Below are 23,075 nucleotides of genomic sequence, written 5' to 3'. Positions count from 1 at the left end.
GCGGGCCCTTTAAGAATCTCCCGGGGGTGTGTGTAGAAAAATCAGTAAAAAAAATGTTGGTCATGCCCCTATGAGTAGCGTTCCATTTCGCGTAGACGTAACTTTGTACTATTCCTTGGCGTTAAAATATTAATGACGTTACCTGCAAGGTTGCAGTTTACATATGACAAAAATTACCTTTCAGCTACTGTTAGGGAATTTGACAAAAATTATGAGAGCAGGATCCCAGATATGACTCATGAAAACGCAATAAAATTTGGAATGGGACGTGTCCAAAATGAAGCCAGCCGCTCTTCTGATAGCGACACCACAACACTGGAAAAGTGGCAAAAGGGGGCAAGATTCGTGGAATTAACCGCTTGAAAGAGTCTGCCAGTCCAGGAAAAGCTAGGAAGGAATTCACACCGTCCGTTTTCCCCCTTTGAGGTTGATAAGTGACCAGCGGCCATTGCAGGCTCCCACGGGTAACATGGTTGCTCATGCGAGGCGACAATGAGAGGCGTGCAATAAGAGGGGAGCGTGGAAATCAAATTCGCTTTACCCACTAATTTTGTTTGTGCTTGTTTTTGTTCGAAAGGCTACAAGCAAGATGGGGCACCCCCCTCTGGAGTTTAGCGATTGCTACTCGGACAGTCCTGAGTTTAGGGAGACGCTCAAATGCTACGAACTGGAGCTGGAGAGAACGAGCAAATTCCTTAAAGAGTTGATAAAAGATGGCAACAATGTAATTAATGCAATCAAAGGTAAGTAAGTACCGTATCCTCTTTTTTTGAATTGAGCACTTTTCACAAAAGATTGGGAGGTGCGTTGCTATGGTGCGAGACACACTTGGGAGGTGCTCGTGATCCCCAATCACAACAACGAAGCATAGACTGGCTGAGGTGGGACTCAATGTATGACCTGAGCATTTAATTACTGTTAATGTAGCAAAATAAACAAGTCAAGTCACCACTAAATTTCAAGTAAGTCATGGCTTGGGTTGCGCAAGTACGCAAGTCAAGATGAGTCACACAGGGCATGCAAAACCTTTTTGCTGACTTATTTGAACCAACAAAATGCTCGTATATTTTTCATGAAATTGTACACGTTTTTGTAGGAGTTTAATGATTTCAGTTTGTCCTGTTTCTCTGAGCTGTACGTTATTTATTTTTATAATTATTTTTGAACAATCAGATTTCATTATCTGCGTGCTGCCATATTAAGATAATCTGACCAGGGGCTTCACAACCAGTGTTGCTGTATTATATAACAATATGAGAAGAGGGGGTGTTTGTTTAATCATTACAATTTGAAACTCATAATCACAGGGCCAGACCGCTGGCCCCTGTTGACATCATCATTAAAACGCCCATGGTTGGTCAGAGCAAAAATATGTTGCAGCCAAGTTGAGTAGCTGAACACGTCTAATGACATGCACACATTACTTTCATTCAGTAATTCATTAATATGGTGATTCTGACATATTTTATATTGATATTTTTAGGCCAAGAAAATTACTGATTAATCGACTAGTTAATATTAGATAACACACAAAACACCCCCACCCACCCAATATATTTCAATGTTATGGTCTAGATTTATGTGCAATAAATCATGAGATCAGGGTACAGTTCATGGCTACATTTGAGTCAATGTGGTACCCCCCTGAGGTAACACACATTGGTTTTGTTTTCAATGCCAAGATCCCATTTTGTAGGCCCTGCAGACAAATCGTGGCATTGTTGTTGGTGTTGGCACACTTCTGTGCATAAAATTAATGTCTTATTTGTTGAACGCACCAATTTTATTGTTTATTTTAGTGCTAACAACTGTCTTTGAGCTGCAATTGCATGTGCATCACTTCACATGATGCATTTTCTTGAGTAAAGAAGAATTAAAGAAAAAAGAAGTGAAGCATACACACGCACAGATCACAAAAGAGGACGCAGTCGATTGAAGGGATGATTTCAAATATGGGACTGGATCATGATGCCATTTTTTTGTAGTATTGCTTTTCCAGATCCAGGTTTGTTTTTATAATGAAAGACAGCTGTAGAGGGGTGAATACTGACAACTTACTAGCTCCCGTCGACTTTCCTATCTGGGCAAATATAAAAAGGCAACTTTTGAGCCAAATAGGAAATAATTTTTCCCTGTAGGATCCAACGAGAATGTATACAAATGTGATGCAGCAATTGAACAAATGTATTAATCTATTGCATAATGAGAGTTTTCGTGGTTAGGTTTGAAGATAGATAATTTGCTTTTAGCTTTTGTTGTTTTTTACGTGACGGCCAGGATGAAATGCTCTGACTGAGATTCCACACCTCTGACAGATCCAAAACTTTGTCTTGTGCTAATTATTTGAATGCAATGTAGTCAAGCACCATATGTCACTCAACTGCTCCAACAAGTTTTGTAAATGATGCTGGCCTTAATGTTGAAATACAATGTTTTGCATTGTTGTTATTCGTGCTTAGCAATGGAAAGATTTTGTCTCCTCCCCCACAATTATCATGTGACTGTAAAGTGACCTTGAGAGTTTTGAAAGACACTTGGAAATAAATGGATTGATCTGTATTTATTTATTTATTTATTTATTTATTTATTTATTTATTATAAGGGTGCAGCAAATTGCTGTTTGGTTACATCCACGGTGTACCCGATTGTTGCTCAAAGTCATCCGGAATAGTCTCAAGTATAATAATAACAAATAATCGTCTCCATTATTCTAATAAGACCACATGCTATAAAAATGACTGGGTGGATGAATGTTTTTCAAAGGCTTTTTGTATCTTTCAATAGGTTATTCTGTGGCTGTGCAGAAGCTCTCACAGACTCTGAGTGTGTTCCAGTTTGACTTCATTGGTGACTCCCTGACCGATGACGAGATCAACATTGGTACGTTAGTCAATGTCATAGTCAGTTGCCAATAGCCTGCCCCATTGAACGTATTCATTGTATGAAATAGAGATGGTCGAGTACCAATTTCACTTATCAGTATTGGGGTGATGCTGGCTTTATTTTTAAGTCTTGGTGTTTGTGAAGGCTGCTGATACTAACAAACAATGGTTTTAGCAAAGGAAATTTGCCATTAAATAATTTTTTCTTGGCGGTAAAAAAATGAAGTGAAATGAAAAAAATAATTGAATATCTCAAATATTACATATGTTATTTTCTATTTTTGACTGAAAGTGTCAGAGTGACTGAGCAAACATTTTTATTAGTCTTACTTTAGAACTGCAATGCTTCGTATGGATAGCTGTGTCTAATATTTTTACTTTCATAGAGAAAACAAACCACTGTATGAATATTCCAACCTTCTGTTTGTGTATTTCTTAAGCATTCTGTGACCTTTCATCCACAGCTCAGTCATTCCAGGAGTTTGCCGGACTCTTGCAGGAAGCGGAGCACGACAGGATGATGCTGGTGGGTTATCAACTTCCTCCACGAGCACGCCGCATTCTATTAGACCTTCATTAGATATTTGGACAAATACATTCATGCACATTTTAATCATTTTCATGATAAATTGTTTCCTTGTTCTCCCGGTGTGATAAACTCGTTGGCACCTGAATGTTTTCTTTTGCTGTTGTCATGCTATGGTTTTTTTATGATGGATTACGACGAGAAGCCAATGTTGTTCAACTGGCTTGTCTGACAGCTAAAGGACAGTGATTTTAAATCTGGTGTCAAGTGCTCACCAGTTTTTGTTAACAACAAAAACAGCAACACAGGTGTTTGGAAATCATATAGCCAAAATTTGACTGAATGACACATTTTATGGCTAAAAAGTAACTCCATGTTTTCACTTTGCAGGTTCAGAATGCGTCGGATCTGCTCATCAAGCCTCTGGAAAAGTTCAGAAAGGAGCAAATAGGTTTAACAAAAGTGTGTGTTGTCTCTTCTTCTGCTGTGTCACTTTGGGCTTGCAGTGAAATGCTTACATAGCATGCATCCACCCTTTGTGGTGCCAAACAGGATGCCAAGAGCTACTTCCCCATTACTTTTTGTAAGGATATGTGTGGCAACATGAAAGACAGACCTTGAATATTTCCCCATTTAACGTTGATTGTGAAATGAGTAAAACATTGGATAAATCTATCAAATAAGCTTTCTTTTCAAATTCAACCTGACTTGTTTGGGAGCTTTTACATATCTTTGGTGTAACTTGCTCAAAATGTCAATGAAATGGGACCTGATTGGTAATTTGCTTTGATGATTGGATTAGCCTTTATTAGTGTCCTCCATAGTTATTTGTCATGTCTTTTTTATGATGATACAAGTGCAGCGTGTTCTCTTCTTCTTCTTTTCCTTTCGGCTTTTCCCTTCAAGGGGTCGCCACAGCAAATCATCTTTAGAGGTTTGATCCGCATGTTTGTTTTGGCCAAGCTTTTACGTCGGATGCCCTTCCTGACACAACCCTCTGTATTTATCCGGGCTTGGGACCGGGACAAGAAGACATATGTCCCTTTGTGGCTGCAGAACAAGCAACTCACTCAGTAAAAGGCTAGTGCAGCGTGTTCTACCGAAGACAAATTCCTTGTGTGTTCTACACACTAGGCCAATAAAGATGATTCTGATTCTGACGATATCCTTGTCACATCGCCTTTGACTATTGATATTTTCTTTGCTATTTTGCTAACACAGGTTTCGAAGCCATTTCTTTGTGGATAAAAGCAAACACTATTAAGTACAGTATTGGAAATTATGAGCTACACTATTTTTGTAGCTGCTGGAAAAACTCATTTGGACACTGTGTATGGAAAAATGTAACTTTTTATACAACTGACCAATATTTGATGCTGAATCATCTTGTTTTCTGTAGGAAAAGAGGAAAAAATTTGAGAAGGAAGGTGAAAGATACTACTCCCAGTTGGACAAGCACTTGAATCTTTCTGCAAAGAAGAAAGAGAGTCAACTTCAAGAGGTTAATGACATTTTTGGGAATGAAAATGACACTGGCACTTTACGCGGCTTCATTTGTCTTTTTCCACCACGCAGGCTGATGAGATCTTGTGTAAAGAGCGAGTGAACTTCTATGAATCCTCTGTGGAGTATGTGTATCAGATCCATCAGGTCCAAGACAGGAAGAAGTTTGACGTGGTGGAGCCTGTAAGTTGTCTCGCACGCACACATGCACTTTGGAAGTATTGACAGACTTCTCAACTCATTATCAGAAGTTACTTCCTCTTCAACTTAATTGATCTTTCACAAACACATTTTGGCCAACTGCTTCTTACTTTGTGCGAACAATTATGGGGAAAAGTCCTTTTCTAATCCAGCATGACTGTTCATGAGTGCACATAGAAAAGTAACATTTCTTTTTTTTTGTAGACAAATTACAAAAATCTTTTTGTGGCAAATATTTGATCTAATTTTTGCGATTGCGCAGGTACTGGCATTTCTCCACAGCGTTTTGACCCTCAACAATCTAACTGTGGAGATGACCCAGGACTTCATGCCCTACAAGCAAGAGCTGCAGCTCAGCCTTCAAAATGCAAGTGAACTTCCTTAGCAACAATTAGCTGTTGATATGACTGCACCGGCTACAAACAGATCAGATTCACGTTGTCATGTATAACGTGACATAACTGAACTATTCTGATGGGTGACAAATAAGAACAATAAGTGACTACTCGGGGTGTACCCAAAAGTCAGCTAGCAAAATTTCAAGCTTCCTAACCAGGATAAGCAGTATGGAAAATGATTTTTTTACTTAGCTGCCTGAAGTCTATTTTGTATCTCTGGACAGTGTTTATTTATTTCTTCCTCCCACATGTTCAATGTAAACACTCAAAGATGTTTGAGGTAACCTGAAAATCCATTTGATAAGGACACAAAATCCCAAATGAAGACTGTAAATGATGTCAATCCATCCTTGATTAGAATCCCATCAAACTCAGTGTGTTTGTGCCTGCAGACGAGGAACCACTATGAGAGCACTCGTGAGGAGATGGAAGACCTCATGAAGCGAATGAAATGCTCATCACAGATCTGCAAAAGGCCCAGTTGGCTGCCAATGGCGGGGTATCTGTATTGTCAGGAGAAGTGTAAGTGGACCAAGTGTTTACACAGGAGTGAGATACTTGTACTAACTTGTTTAAATTACCCCTGTTACAAATTTGGACAAGGTGTGCTCTGTTTTGTTTCCATCCCAACAGGGGCCTTGGGTGTCACGTGGGTCAAATACTACTGCAAATATCACACAGAGGGAAGACTGCTGGTCATGATTCCTTGTGAACAGAAACCCACCACAAAGCAGGTGTCACTTTATAGCATCCTTATTGTACATTTTAAAACAAAAAGACCCCTCATGTTTGACCATATTGCAATTATGATTCCCTTCAGGGACCTTCGCAGCTGACGCTCAAATCTTGTGTGCGCCGGAAGACAGATTCCATCGACAAGCGCTTTTGTTTTGACGTGGAAGTTAACGAGAGGTTAGTGAAACAAATGTGGTCGGCGTGTGAGATGAGTCGGCCGAACGAGCCTCGTGGGGTAAACAGGCGACGGGTGAGGAGAAAAGGAGTGAGGAAAAATGGACAGTAGCCCAAACATTCCCAGTGTCAGAAAATGATGGCATGAAAATGGTGCTCACAGGAAAGGAAAGCATCATGCTCATATTTTTCTCATCAGGCCATTGATGACAGAATGCGTTATAAACACATGGCTCTGTTATAATGTTGGCTGAGACACTTGCTTGTTGCGGGGGTGTTTTTTAATGTTTAAATGACTGCTCAATGATGTATGAAAGTGTTGTGTAATAATGAGCAACTCCTCAGAGCCATATAAACAATGTAATGATATCTCAACTTGCACGAGAGACTGAAGGTGGCAGTACTGTCTTTGCAAAGAAACTCAGCCTGGCGGCTCACTCTTAAAAGCAGCTTCCAGTGAATTTGGTTCAATATCGGGCCAGATAAAGCACTGGATGACGTTTTATTTAATGTGGATCTGTTTCTGTTATATTGTATAACAAACAATAACTCTATTTATATGTATATGTTACTCTTGAACATATACGATATTTAGAAGTTCTGTGTCAAAAGCTGTCTCTTCTCTTCTTTTCCTTTTTGCTTTTCCTTTCAAAGGGTCGCCACAATTTGAGTTAATTTACCGACAAGGCTGCTCGCTTCAGTTTCAAGTGTTGTTTCTGCAACACAAAGGAAATTGTAACCCAGAAAAAAACATATTTGTGATTTGCATTGTTGCTTTGTGCTCCTTTTATTTCCATTATTGCACAAAATGGTTTAATCCTAATAATTAAAGTTGCATGAACATCATATTTGAAGCATTGACATGATCCAGGTCCAGCTTTCAAAGGCTGAATGAAAGCTTAAATGCTAAACTTAATCATAGTCAGGCAATGCTTTTTTGTAGCTGAATCTTTTAATTGCAACCTTTTCCTTTTTAATGACATTTGTAACTGTTTCCATAGAAACACGCCCGTCACGTTCCAGGCTCTCTCAGAGGGAGATAGGAAATTGTGGATGGAGGCCATGGATGGAAAAGAACCTGTAAGTTGTTTTTTTGTCTCATCTTAGGTTATTCCTTCAATAAATATTTGCCACAGCTATACTCCCGAGTAAATAAAATAGGTGGTAAAGCGGGCAGACAAGTGAGTCCCCTGGCGCCAATGTCTTCTTCCAATCTGTGTGGAAGCTCTTATACACTAAATAAGTGATATATTGACTTATTTATTGAACTACACAATCAGCCAAACAGAAATGCAAGAACACATGGACGGAGCTGCTGTGATCCACAACATATACCCAGACACTCACATGCAAATTGATCAACTCTTGATGTTGATGCCATTTAGTAGGCCACACCCATCAGGGGGCACAAATCCAACATACACATTCATTCAACAGTACATACAGAATTTACACTTTCCAAATGATCAAACCAGCGTTTTAATTCCTAATTCCTTTTCAGTGTTTAGTTGTGAGTCTATACAATCCAGCGTTATTTTTCTTCCTGAACAACAAAAAAGAGATCGAAGAGTGACTGTAATGGATTTAAGTCATTTCAGTTCATTTCAAGGCGTAAAATTTAAGCTGTCACATTTGAAACTCTCTAGCACAGGGGTGGGCAAACTTTTTGACTGGCGGGCCGCATTGGGTTCTAAAATTTGACAGAGGGGCCGGGCCAGGAGCATTTGGAGGGAGTGTTTGGGCCGGAAATACTAAACCTAAAGCATTAAAGGACAACCGACGCTTCCGGACAAGTTATGTCCATAATTTATAAAATCACTTCAAATGACTTCGACTGAGCGTATTTTACAAAGATTCCACAGCATATAGCTATAGTTTCCATTCTAAGACTTGCGCTGAATATTCACGAAGTCTTGTTTTCGAGTTGATGACGATCCCCATGTGACGTCACGTTTGGACCGCCCCTGACCGAGAAAGCGACACACAATGCATTTTGAGTACTTTGTTTGGTCTGAAAACTTCGTGTTGATCCGTGTTGATGGCAAAATTAGAAGGAAAACACATAAATAACACCATGGTGAATCGTTGTGTGTTGCACCAAGACTACTATTTGATATTCGCTGACACAAATTCCCAGCTGACAAATCAGCCCATTTCCAACGGAGCTTGGGCGCAATCTTCTGCATTTTCTGGGTGCTACATTGCTGTCATTGACGGCTCGAATTGATATGGGAGGACTCCTTGAATCAATTGCAAACATTTATGCATTCCTCTTCAGAACTATTTGAATCATATTCATAACTGGATGAGTGACCTTGAGCGTTTTGAAAGGCGCTTACAAATGAAATGTATTATTATTATTAACAAGAAAGCATCTTCTCCGAATCTGAAGCCATTGTTTTGATTCTCGAGCAAGGCAAGACGTCTTGGCGTGACGTCACGAACAAGGGGGTGGGACCTTCTGAAACTGGCCATTTCCGGATTCATTCTGAAGTCATTTTTATTGGTGTTTTTCATTTAACTAAAAATATCAGCCTGCCTGTTTTGTGTATTTTAGATGCTATAAAACGTTTTTCTGATGTCAGTGGGGAACACAAAAAAATGGTGCCGGTTGTCCTTTAAATGTAGTTTTGTCTCAAGGAATATGGCGTTTACATACTATTTCGCAGATACTTGGAGGAGGAAATGGAAATGGATTAAAATAACATATGCACTGTGATTCATCAAGATTGCGTCTGTTTTTAATAAGTTTTCATTGAAGGGGCAAAGTTAAAGAAATCAACATTTATCGAAAAATGGAATCACTTTCAACATTCAAAACATATTATTCCACAACGAAATATTCAAGCTCAATAATACCTACTTGTGTTAAATTCCGCCAAATCATAGATGGTTTGTCCTGACCCCGCGCTCTCCAAACTCCTCACTGACGCTCTCGCCTTCACGCGCAAACAATACACGTGTACCGTCGCCGAGCACGCGAACATAGACTACCTGCAGTTGAAATTTGCATACTCGGCACGGCAGCCAATCAGAAGCCTGCTTCTTTCTTCCGGACTTTCGCAAGCGTTATAAAGTCGTGCAATTGCATGTCATTTTCCAAAATAGATGCACAGAACCTCAGCCCAGAAGAAAGATTCAAAAGAAGCTAACAGCATATGTGACGCTACAAAACGTAAATTTACATTAAACCGTGACTGTGAAGTGTACGTGAGACTTATGAAAGGGGCTTAGTGGCTCGTAGGAAGCAATGCAAACTTTGCATTGTGCACCACAATGACAATCGACTACTGCAGCAAAATCTAGCCATGCACATTTACCGTAAGTTAAGCAAGGTAGCATTTGTAGTAGGTACATTCGTGATTAAAAAAAAACTATAAACTTTGTGACTATGTTTTTTAATGTGATTAGTTGTCTCATTGTGCTTCAAGTTGTGAAAAATGGGGCAGGCAACTTTTCAGTTATCTACCCTGTTTTCTGCTAACTTTTTGTCATGAGTTTCAGACACTGTTTTTACTATAATTTGGGCAGGTTCGGCGGGCCGGATTAAAAAGCCTAACGGGCCGTATGTGGCCCGCGGGCCGTAGTTTGCCCATGGCTGCTCTAGCAGCTTATTCAAGTTGTCATTATGTCAATTACTTGTTAATGAAATTGCACCAACTTGTATGCTTCATTTCAATGAACTATGTTGGCGAAAAAAGGATAAACTGGACCGGTAAAAAAAAGCTTTTGTGTTCATTTCTTTGTTAATCACAGCTTCTGAAGGCATGAGAGGACAGATCGAGTTAGTTCAGCAAGGTGGTCAGTGGCAAATTTAGCACGATGAAACAGTACTACAATTGTGTGGGACACTTTCAAATTGAACTGTATCTAAGAATGACACATGGTTCTTGTTAAAAGTCCTAACTCACAGACCAAATCACACAATGGGAATTTTTATGTCTCTTAAGTGGAAACAAATAGAGCATTTGATTCCTGTTTTTGTGGTCCCCAAAAGAAAATATTCACAGTGGTTTATAGTGTGATGGGTCCCCTTGAGCTGTAGACAAATAAAAATCATGAGATGGGGCAGGAGAAGAAAAAGAGAAGTTTTTGGGTACCCTTTTCCTTTGCAACTTCCTCAATTATTCAGTCAGCCATGAAAGACTTTTCCACCCCTTTAGCAGATATTAATCTGAAACGGATGTCTGTGCTCTTCCAATAAGTCTGTCAAAGAATCCAATTATGCCAGGTGTGATTTTGCACTTTTTGAATTATATCATTATGAGAAGAAATGTGTTTACGAGAATTGGAAGAAGAAAAAATAAATGTGGGGTTGTTTAAGCGTCTGTTATATAATCATGTGCTCAACCTATATGTAGCACTTAAAATTCAAACTTTTTTTTTGTCCCTGAAAAAGTGGGTACTTTTCAAAACAACCAGCCACATTGTCAGGGAAGTTGCAACAATCCAGTGTCTGCTGTAAATAAGTCAAACAAGTCGAGCTGGTTGGGTAGTTGTTTGTTGAATTGCTTTGGTGGAGAATTATTTGGCATGTAAAAAACTACATTTCGGTTTCTTACATATATTATCCCATTTGATTATTCTTTTGATTCCATATATTCCCTAAATCTTACAGTTTCTGAGTGCACCTAGAGTGATGTCTTTTATTTATTTCTAATGCTAAAAGTATACTGTAATTTATAATCATGAATGTAACAAAATAGCCATAATTACCCACTTGAATAACTGAACATAAAAAATATTGCTTCAGTGTTATACTTCATTAATTTCTGGCATCTCAGAGAAGCCTGCTCAGATTTCTCTATGAAAGGGGAATCCTTTTTCTAAAATGATGAGAACAAGAATGCATTAAAGCACAATTTCAGCACTTCATGTGGTGGGATGGTCTCTGAGACAAATAGCATGATAGTCTAATATATTTGTGAAGCAGTGTTTAGCATATTTTTTGTTTGTTTCGCTGCCAGTCATGGCCATCTTGCACTTTCAGTAAGATATTTTTTTTTATCTCCGTGTGAATTGGTTTAAATTAGAAGATATCAACTCACACATTCTTTTTCATTGTATATTGACAATGTGGAAAGACGGTGCTTTACAATCAAAACTCTCCGTGGTGAGAAGTGAAAATGCCATTTCTTAGTTTGGTCCAAATGTTGTATTTAATCTGTCATTTTTCCCCTTTCAGATATATCACTCCCCGATTCACAAGCAAGCGGAAAGTAAGTGGGCTATTATTACGCTGAGTGGGCAGTGCTGAAGAATGCTCTAAGTTGACCTTTCTTTCTCCAAACAGTGGAGCTCAATGAAATTGGATTCAAGTTTGTGCGGAAGTGCATCAACTATGTGGAAGAAAAAGGTATGTGGTATCAAATATTCATCTCTTTGTTTGGATTTACTCTACGAGGTTTAAGTGACTCATTTCTTATTCCTCCCATGCGGCCTAATCAAGGACATTGTCATGGCATTATCAGAAAACCAGAATGGTTCGAATCCTCTATTCTTATATGGGAAAAAAACTGTTATTTTGATCCGATCGGTTTGGAATCAATTGGATTTCTCTCACATTCTGAAATCATGCATGTTAAGATTAAATGAAGACACTTCATTATCTGTTGGTCTGAAGTCTCAATTGTCTCAGTATATGGCCCTGCAATTAACAACCAATCTGTTAAGTGCCACCCTCTAACCCAAAGTCTATTGATATAGGCTGCAGCACACATTGCATTAAATGCATTTACAAATGTCAACCATCATCAAAATCAATCAGATTTTGTCACGAAGACATGCCATATCAATCCTGTCAGTTTTTTTCTCATTTCATGCAATGCTAATCATATTTATATCTTCCTTAAAGGCAAATCAGCACTATAATGATTTCAATCAAAAATGAATGATCACCTCAGAGTTCCTACTGCCAATCACAGCCAGGGGGCATACATGTGCTGCCACTATCTTAGAACTGCAATGATAGTGTCAGTCAGTTTGGACTCAAAGCCCAAAACATGAGTCAGAAACTGTGAGGCAGATGTGCGAACCACTAAGTCGCCTGACTGCTGTTAATGTGATCAGTTAAGTCAATAAGTTATCTTCATTTGAAAGCAGATCATTAAGTCACATATGTTTTCAGATTAATAATTTTATAGGAATTTAGCTTGTCCCTTTGTTTGAGACCAGACAAAGTAGTTAAATGCCACATTCCAAAATGAAGGCCAAGGAAGGCCACCTGTCTGTCTATCTTTGTGGAGAAGCATATGGTACATTTCCATTTCTCTTTTTGTTAAACCAAGCTCACGCTCTTTCCCACCCTCATTTTGTAGGAGTCACACAGGAGGGTGTGTATCGAACAGTTGGCAGCAACATCCAAGTGCAGAAACTCCTCAATGCCTTCTTTGGTAAGAATATGAGCCAGTGAAGCTGATTTGCTACTCATTCACATTTCTCAATGCACCTCGCGTGTCCGACGACAAAACACAAACCGTTCCGTCGCTTCTGTCATGGATAGAGTGTTAGCCACCGACTCGCGTTGCACAGGCTCTGCGGGGCGCTGCTTTGACAAATTGCACTTAGTGCATTTAACAGAAAAGCAGATGTGATGCATGTGTTCCATGAACCGTTTTTGTTCTTGCCGAGCATGTGGCAAACAATGAACAGTTAAGTGCCTAAGTTGGTGGTATTCTCTCAAGGGAAAAAAACAACCCCTAAAACTCAGCAAGATCTAATTGATATTGAGCTTTGATTAATCATATTCAGGGTGTTCTGAACACAAATACCAAAATGCGTTAAAAGGAAACTGCGAAGAATCAATCTGTTGGGATGATGATCCATTTATATATATATATATATATATATCTACACGAACGACTGCACCTCAACGCACCCAGCTGTCAAATTCATAAAGTTCGCAGACGACACCACGGTCATCGGTCTCATCAAAGACGGCGACGAGTCTGCGTACCGACAACAAGTGGAGCAGCTGGAGCTCTGGTGTAGCCGTCACAACCTGGAGCTGAACACGCTGAAGACAGTTGGGATGATCGTGGACTTCCATCACCACAGCTACCCCTCACACTATCCAACTGCCTTGTGTCAACCGTTGAGACCTTCAAGTTCCTGGGAAGCACAGTCTCCCAGGACATGAAGTGCGAGGTCAACACCAACTCTATCCTGAAAAAGGCCCAACAGAGAATGTACTTCTTGAGGCTGCTAAAGAAGCATGGCCTGCCACAGGAGGTGCTGCAACATTTCTACACGGCTGTCATCGAATCCATCCTGTGTTCTTCCATCACCGTTTGGTTCGGGGCCGCCACAAAAATGGACAAAATCTGACTTCAACGGACAGTTAGGACGGCGGAAAAAATCATTGGCACCGCCCAACCCACTCTCGAGGACTTGCACACTGCAAGAATCCAAACTAGGGTGCGGAAAATCCTACTGGACCCTCCGCACCCTGCCCACCACCTTTTCCAGCTTCTCCCCTCAGGCAGGCGCTACCGATCCATGCGCACCAAATCCAGCAGACATTTAAACAGCTTCTTCCCCCAAGCCATTAACTCTTTGAACTCTTTGAACTCTTTCAACAGTAGCCAAAATGGAACCACTTAGCAGTTTTTTTGACGACGATACTAGTGCAGCGTGTTCTACCGGAAACAAATTCCTTGTGTGTTCTACATACTTGGCAATAAAGATGATTCTGATTCTGATTCTGATATGGCATCAAGGCAGAATGACATTGTGAGTGAAAACACAAACACAATGAAGCGGGCGACAAAATGAGTTTGGTTTCGCCTTTGGTGAACCTCAGCATCAATGTTGTTGGACTGTGAGAAGCTGGAGTTCAATACTTGTGTACAAATTTGGGTTAGGTTGCCGAGTTCTTATCCAAAGACCCCTTTTACAGTGTTTAATTCCAATCTTCCCACTTGATACAACTCTGATTTGGAGCTCATTGCATCATCGAGGCATACCTTCTGTTGCATTTTTTTAATTTTTTGTTTTTATTTTCAATGCAAATACTGTATCAATATGTGGTTTAGTTTTGTCATAGCAGGCCTGCATGTGTCATGACACAAAATCTACTGTAGATTGGAAGCAAATTTCCCCATGAGGGTTTGAAATATAATTTCAACATTATTACTTCAATATCATCCCAAATTTGAAGTTTGACTGATTAAAAAAATGAAAATAAATGAAATAAAAAATGAAAATAAAATATGTGTTGATCATAGAATGTCTCCACAATAATGGCAAATCGTGACTAGAAAGCATTTTGCTTCTGTAGTGTGTGTCCGTTCTTCTATCTGGTGAAATCTTGTAAAGTACATTTGACACATTGCATATTTCTATAATTAACAAGAATGAATGTTTAGAACCAAATTTGAGATGGTGGAGGATGATGAACTTATCGGGTGCAATAAACAGACAAAATCTACAAGCGATAATCACAGTTGTTCACACTTACACTTTTCTTACTTTGACAAAATATCTGTCCTTGACACTAGATGGTGTTAGACCGAGCATCTATCTAGTGTAGCACATCATTAATATCTGTAACACCTCATCTGCTGCTTTGTGCTCCTTTGCAGCTCCTGGAAATTTGGGGGATGTGGACCTGCATTGCGGCGACTGGGACAGTAAAACTATCACCAGTGCAATGAAGTTCTATTTAAGGTGCGTGAGTATATATGTGTATGAAAAGCAATCATTTAATTGACCCTTTTTGTGTTTTCACTGAACCTTCACACGTGCATTTCTGGGTCTAGAAGCATGTGCTCCTCTGACTCTTTTTCTCTGTGGTAGTAAACCACTGAATGAGTGCTGCTCTTTGCCATGTGGTTACTGTCAACCCATCTTGCTCTGGCCCTTTTACGAGTGCTTTTATTCATTCGCAGAAGTCTGTCTGAACCTCTGATGACCTACGAACTGCACCGAGACCTCGTTCTAGCTGCAAGTAAGGCACATCAACTTAAGACCTTTCCTGAAAACCCACCAAAATGGGTTCAGGATCTAAAGTATCACACACAACATGAACAGAATTCTTTGTCTCACCGCTATATTTGTCAATCATAAATTAAGCTTGACCCCTTTGTTCTCCCCATGAAATGCAATCAATACATTTTGGACAATTCTGTGCTTCCACCTTTTGGTAACAATTTCGACAAGGCTATTTTTTTCTCACATGCTTTACAAAGAAAGCTCCAGAAAGGTAACATTGGATGAATTTGGTGTGGAAGAACTTGACTTTTTGAACATCTTTCAAGACTGAAAGCTGTTTTAGCTGCCAAGTGGGGGCAATAACATAGTGTGTTGATATGTAAGCATTAAAGGAGAAATATTGAGTTCATTTTGAAATTGAAAACCTTTCCCCGGGTGTTTCAGTAATATGTCCTGGAATAATATGTGTTGGTCAAAATTTCTAAAGAATCAAGACTTACTCAACACTTTGCATGCTATTTCTTGTCATAGCTGTGTGCCTCGCTTTGGCAGTGTTTCTTTTGTGACCAAACAGAAATACTGCACCCCACCACTGAGTTGACAACTTTGCGTGCAGAGCAATCAAGTTTGAGTCGATTATCACAAGCTAGCAGTAATCTGTGTGTCCAGAAAGCGTCAATGTAGGTGTAGCTAGACTCAACTGGCATTGAAGTTGAAAGTGTCTGTGGATCTTTGTCCACCCTCGCTGGTCAGGGAGTTATTATGTAAATGACGCAAATCATGACATCACAATGTATAAAATAACTTTTTACACGGAAGAAAACAAATATTTCCTGGTAGTTCTGTAATATCGCACTTGATAGTTGGGGTTGCACTCGAGAGTGTGGTGGTCAAGGAACTTTAAAAAGAATATTTGTGATTTCCGGCCATTACCCAATATCCAGCCACATGTCCTCCCCAGCACTGTTTCCAAGCCCAAATAAATGGGAGTGAAGGGCAACCGGCATTGAATGTGAGTGACTCGCCATGGCGACAGTACAGTACAGTACAGTATGCACCATACGTTGTGTGTTTTGTCAATGAAAATGTAAGAGAATCCCATTGTATTCAGTGTCTTATCCACACTTGGGTTGGAATACGTTGGCTGTAAGTTCAACTGCGGGACAGCTGATTAGTTTGAAGGGGGAAAAGGAAATCTGAGTACCGTTAGTCAACATCATAAAAACGATTTTAAAAGCAGAAGTCTTTCATTCTAGCCAGATGTCCCACTGGGAGAGCCTCAAGATGAAGGATGGTTTTAGTTTCCTTCAAAAGACTCTTCCTCAAATGAACTCAACCTTGTTTTATTGGTTGTAATGTTATTTCTTTTTAGTTTTATAGGCACCCCACAGTTTTACACAATTCATTTCAGTAGCAGCTCTATTGAATGCACCATTGGATTTTTTCGAACTTATTGGGTTTGGTAGAGAAAGTCTGTCAAGTGTGTTTTTGATTCCAAATATCTCTTATAATAACACTGACTTTTTCATTCATATCCTTTTTTTATATTAGAATCGGACAGTCTGGACTTCCGACTGAGCGAGATTCACTCGCTCATCTACAAATTACCTGAAAGAAATCGGGAGATGCTTGAGATGCTTCTCAAACACTTGGTTGTGTAAGTGCCGGCACATTTTGTCCTCCTGCATACTAATATCAGATTTGTCACAGTGAATTTTACACTCAAAAAGTGTGATCCATGTCCCAGTGTGTGCAGTCACAGCAAAGACAACCTCATGACAGCTTCAAACATGGCCGTCATCTATGGACCCACATTGTTGAGAGCAAAGGAAGAAACGGTGGCTGCCATGTTGGACATCAAATTCCAAAACATTGTTGTGGAGATTCTGATCGAGGAATACAAAAAGGTACGTATTTCTCGGCCGTAAACCACGAACTTGCATTGGGGAAGCTCATTTCTAATTGGAGAAATAATATATGATATTTATTATTAGGCCTGGTCAAGAAATTATTACCAAATTCATATTTAGATCTCAACATTCATATTAAAATAAGAAATTAAGACGATATCTGTCATGTGGCCTTTCCTTGCTTGCGCTGCTTGTACCACTCATCTGACCGAGGAAACTAGAGAAAAACCCCCACAGAGAAACGCACACACACACACACACACGCGCGCGCACAAACACACACACACACACACACACACACACACACACACACACACACACACACACACACACACATTTCCATCTCCCACCGTAATTGAGCGAGACAGGAGTGCGCCATCCAGCAATAGATATACAATATAGTAAATGGTACACATGTATTGCGTTTTACAACAGTCTACCGTCGTTACAATTTCATATGTGGAATAATGACTGGAAGTTTTGTCGTGATCGCAGATTTTCAGTCATAAACCAGAGGACAGCAACGCCCCACCCGTCCCTCCTCCACGTATCGCCCCGAGAAAGCGGCAGCCCATCACCATCTCCAAGCGGCCGCCTCGTCTTTATCCACCTTTGAGTCACGAGCACTTCCTCCAACCGCAGCACATTGAGAGTAATTATCACCCTGCTTTCGTCATCAGCGTTATCATCTTCATCCTCATCATTATCATTATCCCGTCATGTCATTACTTTGTAATGTTTGGACACATTTCTGGAAGAGCTGCACTCAACACACTTGTGGGTGTCATTTTGTTTCGGGACAGGAAATGTGTATTTAGTCTGTCCATTAAATATAGTTATTACTTGTAAAACTCAGCATCTTATTTGATCCTTCATTATATTGTATTTCACATTTTATTCACGGGATTTATTCAAAATCGTGTAATTTTACGTCCATTTAAACCGCTTCTTAAATGGGTAGCACTGCAACAACTGTAGTTGGGGTACTTGGCGCACCTGCAAACTGTCCTCCCTCTGCAGTTTATACATACAGCTTAGCTATGCGAAACCACCACCATAATAGTTTTGATGAATGCTATTTTTTTGTACAGAGTTAATTCCTTTATGGCTTGTTTTTATTTAGTAGAATCAAGAGGAGAGATGGTTAAAAAAATCTGAGAAAAAAACAAAACAAAAAAAAAAAACATTGTGGACAATAGAACATGTTTTTTTATATTACTAATTACTTTGACCTACCCCTTTAAAACATTTACAAAAAGACACCTGTATCAAAATAATTCCCATTCAAAATGGTCATGAAAAAGTCTTACTCAGATTGCAAATAATAATAATAATACTGTACGTCAATAAAATACTTTCCCTCAAGGATCACAAGACCTCTGTATTTTTACTAAGCCCTGTCACGCGTCCACAGTCTGGTGGTTCTCGTCAAGATTCGATTCAAATTTATTTCACCAATCGTATTTAAGTTCCTTATTAAGAGCCAACCTTCCATTTTGTACATTCCTGGTTTATTCCCGTTCATTCCCATAAATTCCCATGGAAAATTTGCAACTTCCTGTAATTTTGCAACCCTTGAAATAGTCATTTGAAGCCGAACATCCCGTAAAGAGTTTATGAGCACTGTTACAGTCATGTCACCGCTGTGTAACAGATGGCCAGAGTAGCGACTCCGCGATGGAAGGCGATGTGTCGGCGAGCCCAGTTCCCCTGCAGAGGACCAAATCTTCAAACTGCGCTCCACTTGTTCCTCGAGAACCTCTTCGCAGGCAAGCGCCACTCTCCAGAGCAGTTACCAGTAAGGCCGATTTTGACATCAGTCAAGTACAAAGGCCAGAGTCTTCGCTGCCAAATGGAGAGCCTGGAGTCCCCGTCAGTCGAGTAACTTCAGCACAGGGCAGGAGACCTCTTCCTAAAGGTTCGCTCGCCAAGACGGAATCTTCCGCAAACACACAAAGCTCAACATCACGCAAGTATTCAAATGATGAAAATTGTATGTGCTGCTTTGCAGTTGAATGTGATGGTCTTAGCAGAACTGGCAGAACACCTCCAATTTGCAGACCCCCGGTTAGGCCTCCCGAGCCCCCCTCCAGGCAACCTTCCCTAAAGCTACAGAGTGCAGCCAGTAACGACGGATCCGCTGCATCCTAGTAAGATGCCCCTCATCTTATTACTTTCTCTTAGGGGTGGTCCAGATGGCAGATAAAATGTATTTATCAGGGTGCTTTTTTCCCTCAGTGTCAAAATGCATCCCTGCTGAGGTGAACTGCTTTCACCCACCACGTGCCTGTGCTCGGGCATTGTTGGCAACACTGTATTTTGGGACTAATCCGCCTCCCTTGAATGTGTTTTTATTTATGTTTATTTTTTTAAAGACACTAACACATTTACATTGTGCCAAGAAACCAATTGACTCTTTTTCATATTGTTCTTTCGTATGACATGAAAGGAACCCAGTGGAAGGCAATCGCAGACTAAATCGCGATGCACTTTGCCAAAAACATGGTGCCCATTTATGTTGATTATTTATTGTCATGTTGTCAACGTTTGACACAAGGTATGTGTTTCAAAGCCACAAATATTTTGCCGACATTGCCTTGCCTCTCACGCACGACTCAAGAGTGCGAGAGACATCAGGACCAGCCAAGCCTTTTAGTTTGATGACTGATTTTATGATGGGAATTTATTTAGGATTGCATTTTGACAAAAGGGATATTTTTCCAAGAGGAAATTGATGCCGTGGGGCCGACTGCTTCAAAGCGTTTTTGGTATCGAAGAAATTTTGAGTCCCAAATGGCAAGGCAAACACTTGGTATTCTTCATATAAGCGCATTGGGAGGAAAAAAAAAAAATAAAATCTGAAATCAGGTTTGAGGGCGATAATGTGTGATTTCATTTTGATTGCCTTTATGTGTATCCCCATGTCCCAAGATTCAAGATTGGGTGTGGGTCTGTAATATTAGGATTGTGTTTTTCAATGTATCAACATGGTATTACATTGGACTTTACTGAAATTTGAGCACACTTTATTATTGAAAACTGATAGTAACGTTTATAGTACAGAAAGACAGATAACTAATATGAACGCAGTGGAAATTCACGGTCCCATTAGTTTCTACAAAAGAGGAAAAAAATGGCTCCAGGCAAAGCAGCGGTGCCTTACTACTAATCATGATTATAGGATATGAAAAATATTAAACCTATACGAGTCTTTTTTTTCCTTTTTTTAAGATGCAAAAATTAAAAAAGACAGAATAAAAGTCATAATTCTAGTGCAGTCTGGAATATGGCGCATGGTGAAAATGATGTCTGGTGGGATACATGATGTTCGTCTACGATTGCACATTTCGACTTTTATGTTTCCTCGCAAAGCAAGTCAACTCATGGCTCTTTCGTGAGGACAGAGAGAGCTCCTTTAGAGCAAGCTATGTGCGTGGCGGCCATCTGCTTTGACCGATGGGATTGACAGTTTACGGTCATTGGAGAACAAATCACACAACTGTCCAAGAGTAATAATGAGGGGAGCAAATTGCCAACAATGATGAGAGTGATAATTGATTTAGTAGGAAAAAACAGCTGCTATTCAGACTGGAAAGCTTGTTAAAAACAGATTTTCCAATTTCTATACTGCGTCTCAGCATTAGGTCCCAAAATGTTTCCTCTGTCATTTGCAGTATTGACGGATCACGAGAGGAAATATTTACAGTATATCAAAAAGTGCATAACGTTGAAAACTTTACATATCACACGATAAAATCCTCCCGTTAAAATGAGTGCAGATTGCATCGTCATAATCACTCAAAAAGAGCAGCGAAGAATCACAGAATCAAATGAGTTGGTCACCCAAATATCTAACCGCTCAGTACTTTCCAATACTACCTGAAATCGATTTGGACTCGCTTCCCATTTTACCAAATGTCACCTTTGCCTTGTGACCTATAATTCACTTGTAATCACGAAACACCTTCAAAATAAATAACAAACCAGAGTCCATCTATTTGAGTGCACTTGCCCCTAGTAGCCAAGAAAAAACAAAAGCGGAAAAGTCGGTTCATGGTTTTAATTCGGTTTTGTAGAAGTAATGGTACAGGCCATTTAGTAAAGTTAAGGACTAAATGTATACAATTTTATAATTTGCCATTAGTAATGTTCTGAAACTAGATTAAGGGGGTCTCAGGATATCTTTTGGCAACAATCTGCAGAAGACTGCCATATTTTCCGAACTATAAGGCGCACCTAAAAGCTTTCAATTTTTTTCAAAACTGACCATGCGATTTATAATCCAGTACGCTTTAAATATGGAAAAAGTTTAAAACCGTCATTCATTGGAGGTGCGTCTTGTAGTCCAGGAAAACAACGCCACTTGGATTTCAAAAGGGTTTGACAGTGGGCAGGTGGTGGTTGGTAGCTCTGATTATCTTAGATACAATATTTATAATTGTCCCGAGCAAGAAAACCATCCTGATTTATATCACTGTGTGTGTGTTCCATCTCCCACCCCACCCTCTACAGTGTTGCTTCCAGGGCTAAATTTTTTGAGAATGCCTCAAGACACGGTAGCAGGTATGTAAAAATCCCCGTTGTTTCCTTCCTGGTATGTTGTGCATTGTACGGGGTTCTATAACTACTGGTTCATGTGTCAATTCTACTAGTTTGCTACGATTCCTGTTCCATTGCAAGAGAATAATATTGCAACCGCACAAACATTACTGACAATCAAAAGGCCAGGCTACGTCATATCAGATGTCTTTTCACAAAAATAATTGCGTTTATACGTACAAAGGAACAAACATTCAGATCACCGACGCATGGTTAAATCTGAAATGGGTATTTAAAAAACAAGCATATAATGAAAAGAGTGATACTGTTCATCTTGTCGTGTCAGCAGACTTTCTGACATTCTACTTGTCTCATGTCAACGGGGGCAATGGACTCTTTGTGTAATTGGGAGGGCAGGCCTCAGGTGGCGGTGGTCTGCAGTGTTTTAAAGTATTTCTTTTTATACAGTTTACCGGCTTCTCAGTCAGCAGGAGCGGCAACACATGAGAAAAAAGAGGTAAGACTTGTTGCGGACTCTTTAATGTCTGCCAAACGTAGTCTGCACAACCGGTGCTATTGCTTTTTAAACAGTTGTGAAATGTATAACAGCATTAAAATGTTTCATGTTCGTGTCCGTTCAGACTTGAAGATGAGCAGAGCATTTGGAAGCTGGAGGTAGTGATGCCACCAATGGGCTGACCTGTCGCTGGCCGTTGGGAAGAGTGGCACGGCAACTGCTTGAGTAATTCATGTGCCTTGTTTGATTCGTTTTAAGGAAACATGTGCGCAAAGTGACATTTGAATGTGGGTTCAAGGCCGCCGTCCTGTTTCTGAACATTGTTCCAATTTTTCGTCGTCTTCGTCTCTCTTGCTTGTGAGATGCTCAACAGTGTTACATTGCTGGAATTTACAATGCTCCAAATTGGCTCTTAAAATATTTGGGCACTTTTTCTCGTCTTTATATCCGTATACCTTTGTCTCATCCGTATGTGATTAATCCAAAATTGATTTCGTGTCAATTTGTTCATTTTAGAAAGTTGTAATGTGAACTGAATTTCAGACAGAATATCCAACAAGAATGACAAAGTGTAAAAGGAAACGGAAAATCAAAATTTCCAGTTCAATTCCAGTAACCGATCCAATTCCACTGATTACACATCACATATCGGCCATAATTAGTGTTAATATATTTCCAACATGAGTTATTATCTACCTTGATAAGTCCGTTTTTTTTCCTTTTTCAAAAAAATGCACTTCCCAAAAAATTTCTTACACA

The 23,075-nt window shown here is 39.8% G+C and overlaps 1 protein-coding gene across 2 annotated transcripts; it reads left to right on the top strand.

Annotated features, from left to right (window-relative positions):
• Positions 1-85: 85 nt before the first annotated feature.
• On the top strand, positions 86-23,000 carry ophn1 (oligophrenin 1). 2 transcript variants are annotated; one of them, XM_089017472.1, is made up of 25 exons: positions 86-464; positions 578-743; positions 2,785-2,880; positions 3,347-3,408; positions 3,799-3,870; positions 4,808-4,909; positions 4,984-5,094; positions 5,375-5,479; positions 5,903-6,032; positions 6,144-6,244; positions 6,331-6,422; positions 7,421-7,499; positions 11,605-11,638; positions 11,713-11,775; positions 12,737-12,811; positions 15,002-15,086; positions 15,308-15,366; positions 16,902-17,007; positions 17,098-17,257; positions 17,756-17,912; positions 18,915-19,178; positions 19,272-19,410; positions 21,773-21,823; positions 22,268-22,316; positions 22,441-23,000. In XM_089017472.1, exons 2-25 carry the CDS (start codon positions 590-592, stop codon positions 22,444-22,446), a joined length of 2,352 nt encoding a protein of 783 aa, XP_088873598.1. In that variant the 5' UTR covers positions 86-464; positions 578-589; the 3' UTR covers positions 22,447-23,000. The 2 variants fall into 2 exon arrangements, with proteins under 2 accessions (XP_088873598.1, XP_088873599.1); XM_089017473.1 differs by having other exon boundaries at positions 86-743.
• The last annotated feature ends 75 nt before the right edge of the window (positions 23,001-23,075 follow it).

The sequence above is a fragment of the Hippocampus bargibanti genome, linkage group LG16 (assembly GCF_051943395.1).
Source record: "Hippocampus bargibanti isolate YZ-2025 linkage group LG16, ASM5194339v1, whole genome shotgun sequence".
Classification (NCBI taxonomy): domain Eukaryota; kingdom Metazoa; phylum Chordata; class Actinopteri; order Syngnathiformes; family Syngnathidae; genus Hippocampus; species Hippocampus bargibanti.
This window is presented reverse-complemented; position numbering and strand designations above follow the sequence as displayed.

Bases quoted from the DNA above. Each gene is read 5' to 3' on its own strand.
- ophn1 (XM_089017472.1), top strand. From the start codon at position 590: ATGGGGCACCCCCCTCTGGAGTTTAGCGATTGCTACTCGGACAGTCCT. The intron at 3,871-4,807 runs GTGTGTGTTGTC...TGTTTTCTGTAG, and splicing joins AGCAAATAGGTTTAACAAAA to GAAAAGAGGAAAAAATTTGA. The intron at 15,367-16,901 runs GTAAGGCACATC...TTTTTATATTAG, and splicing joins AGACCTCGTTCTAGCTGCAA to AATCGGACAGTCTGGACTTC.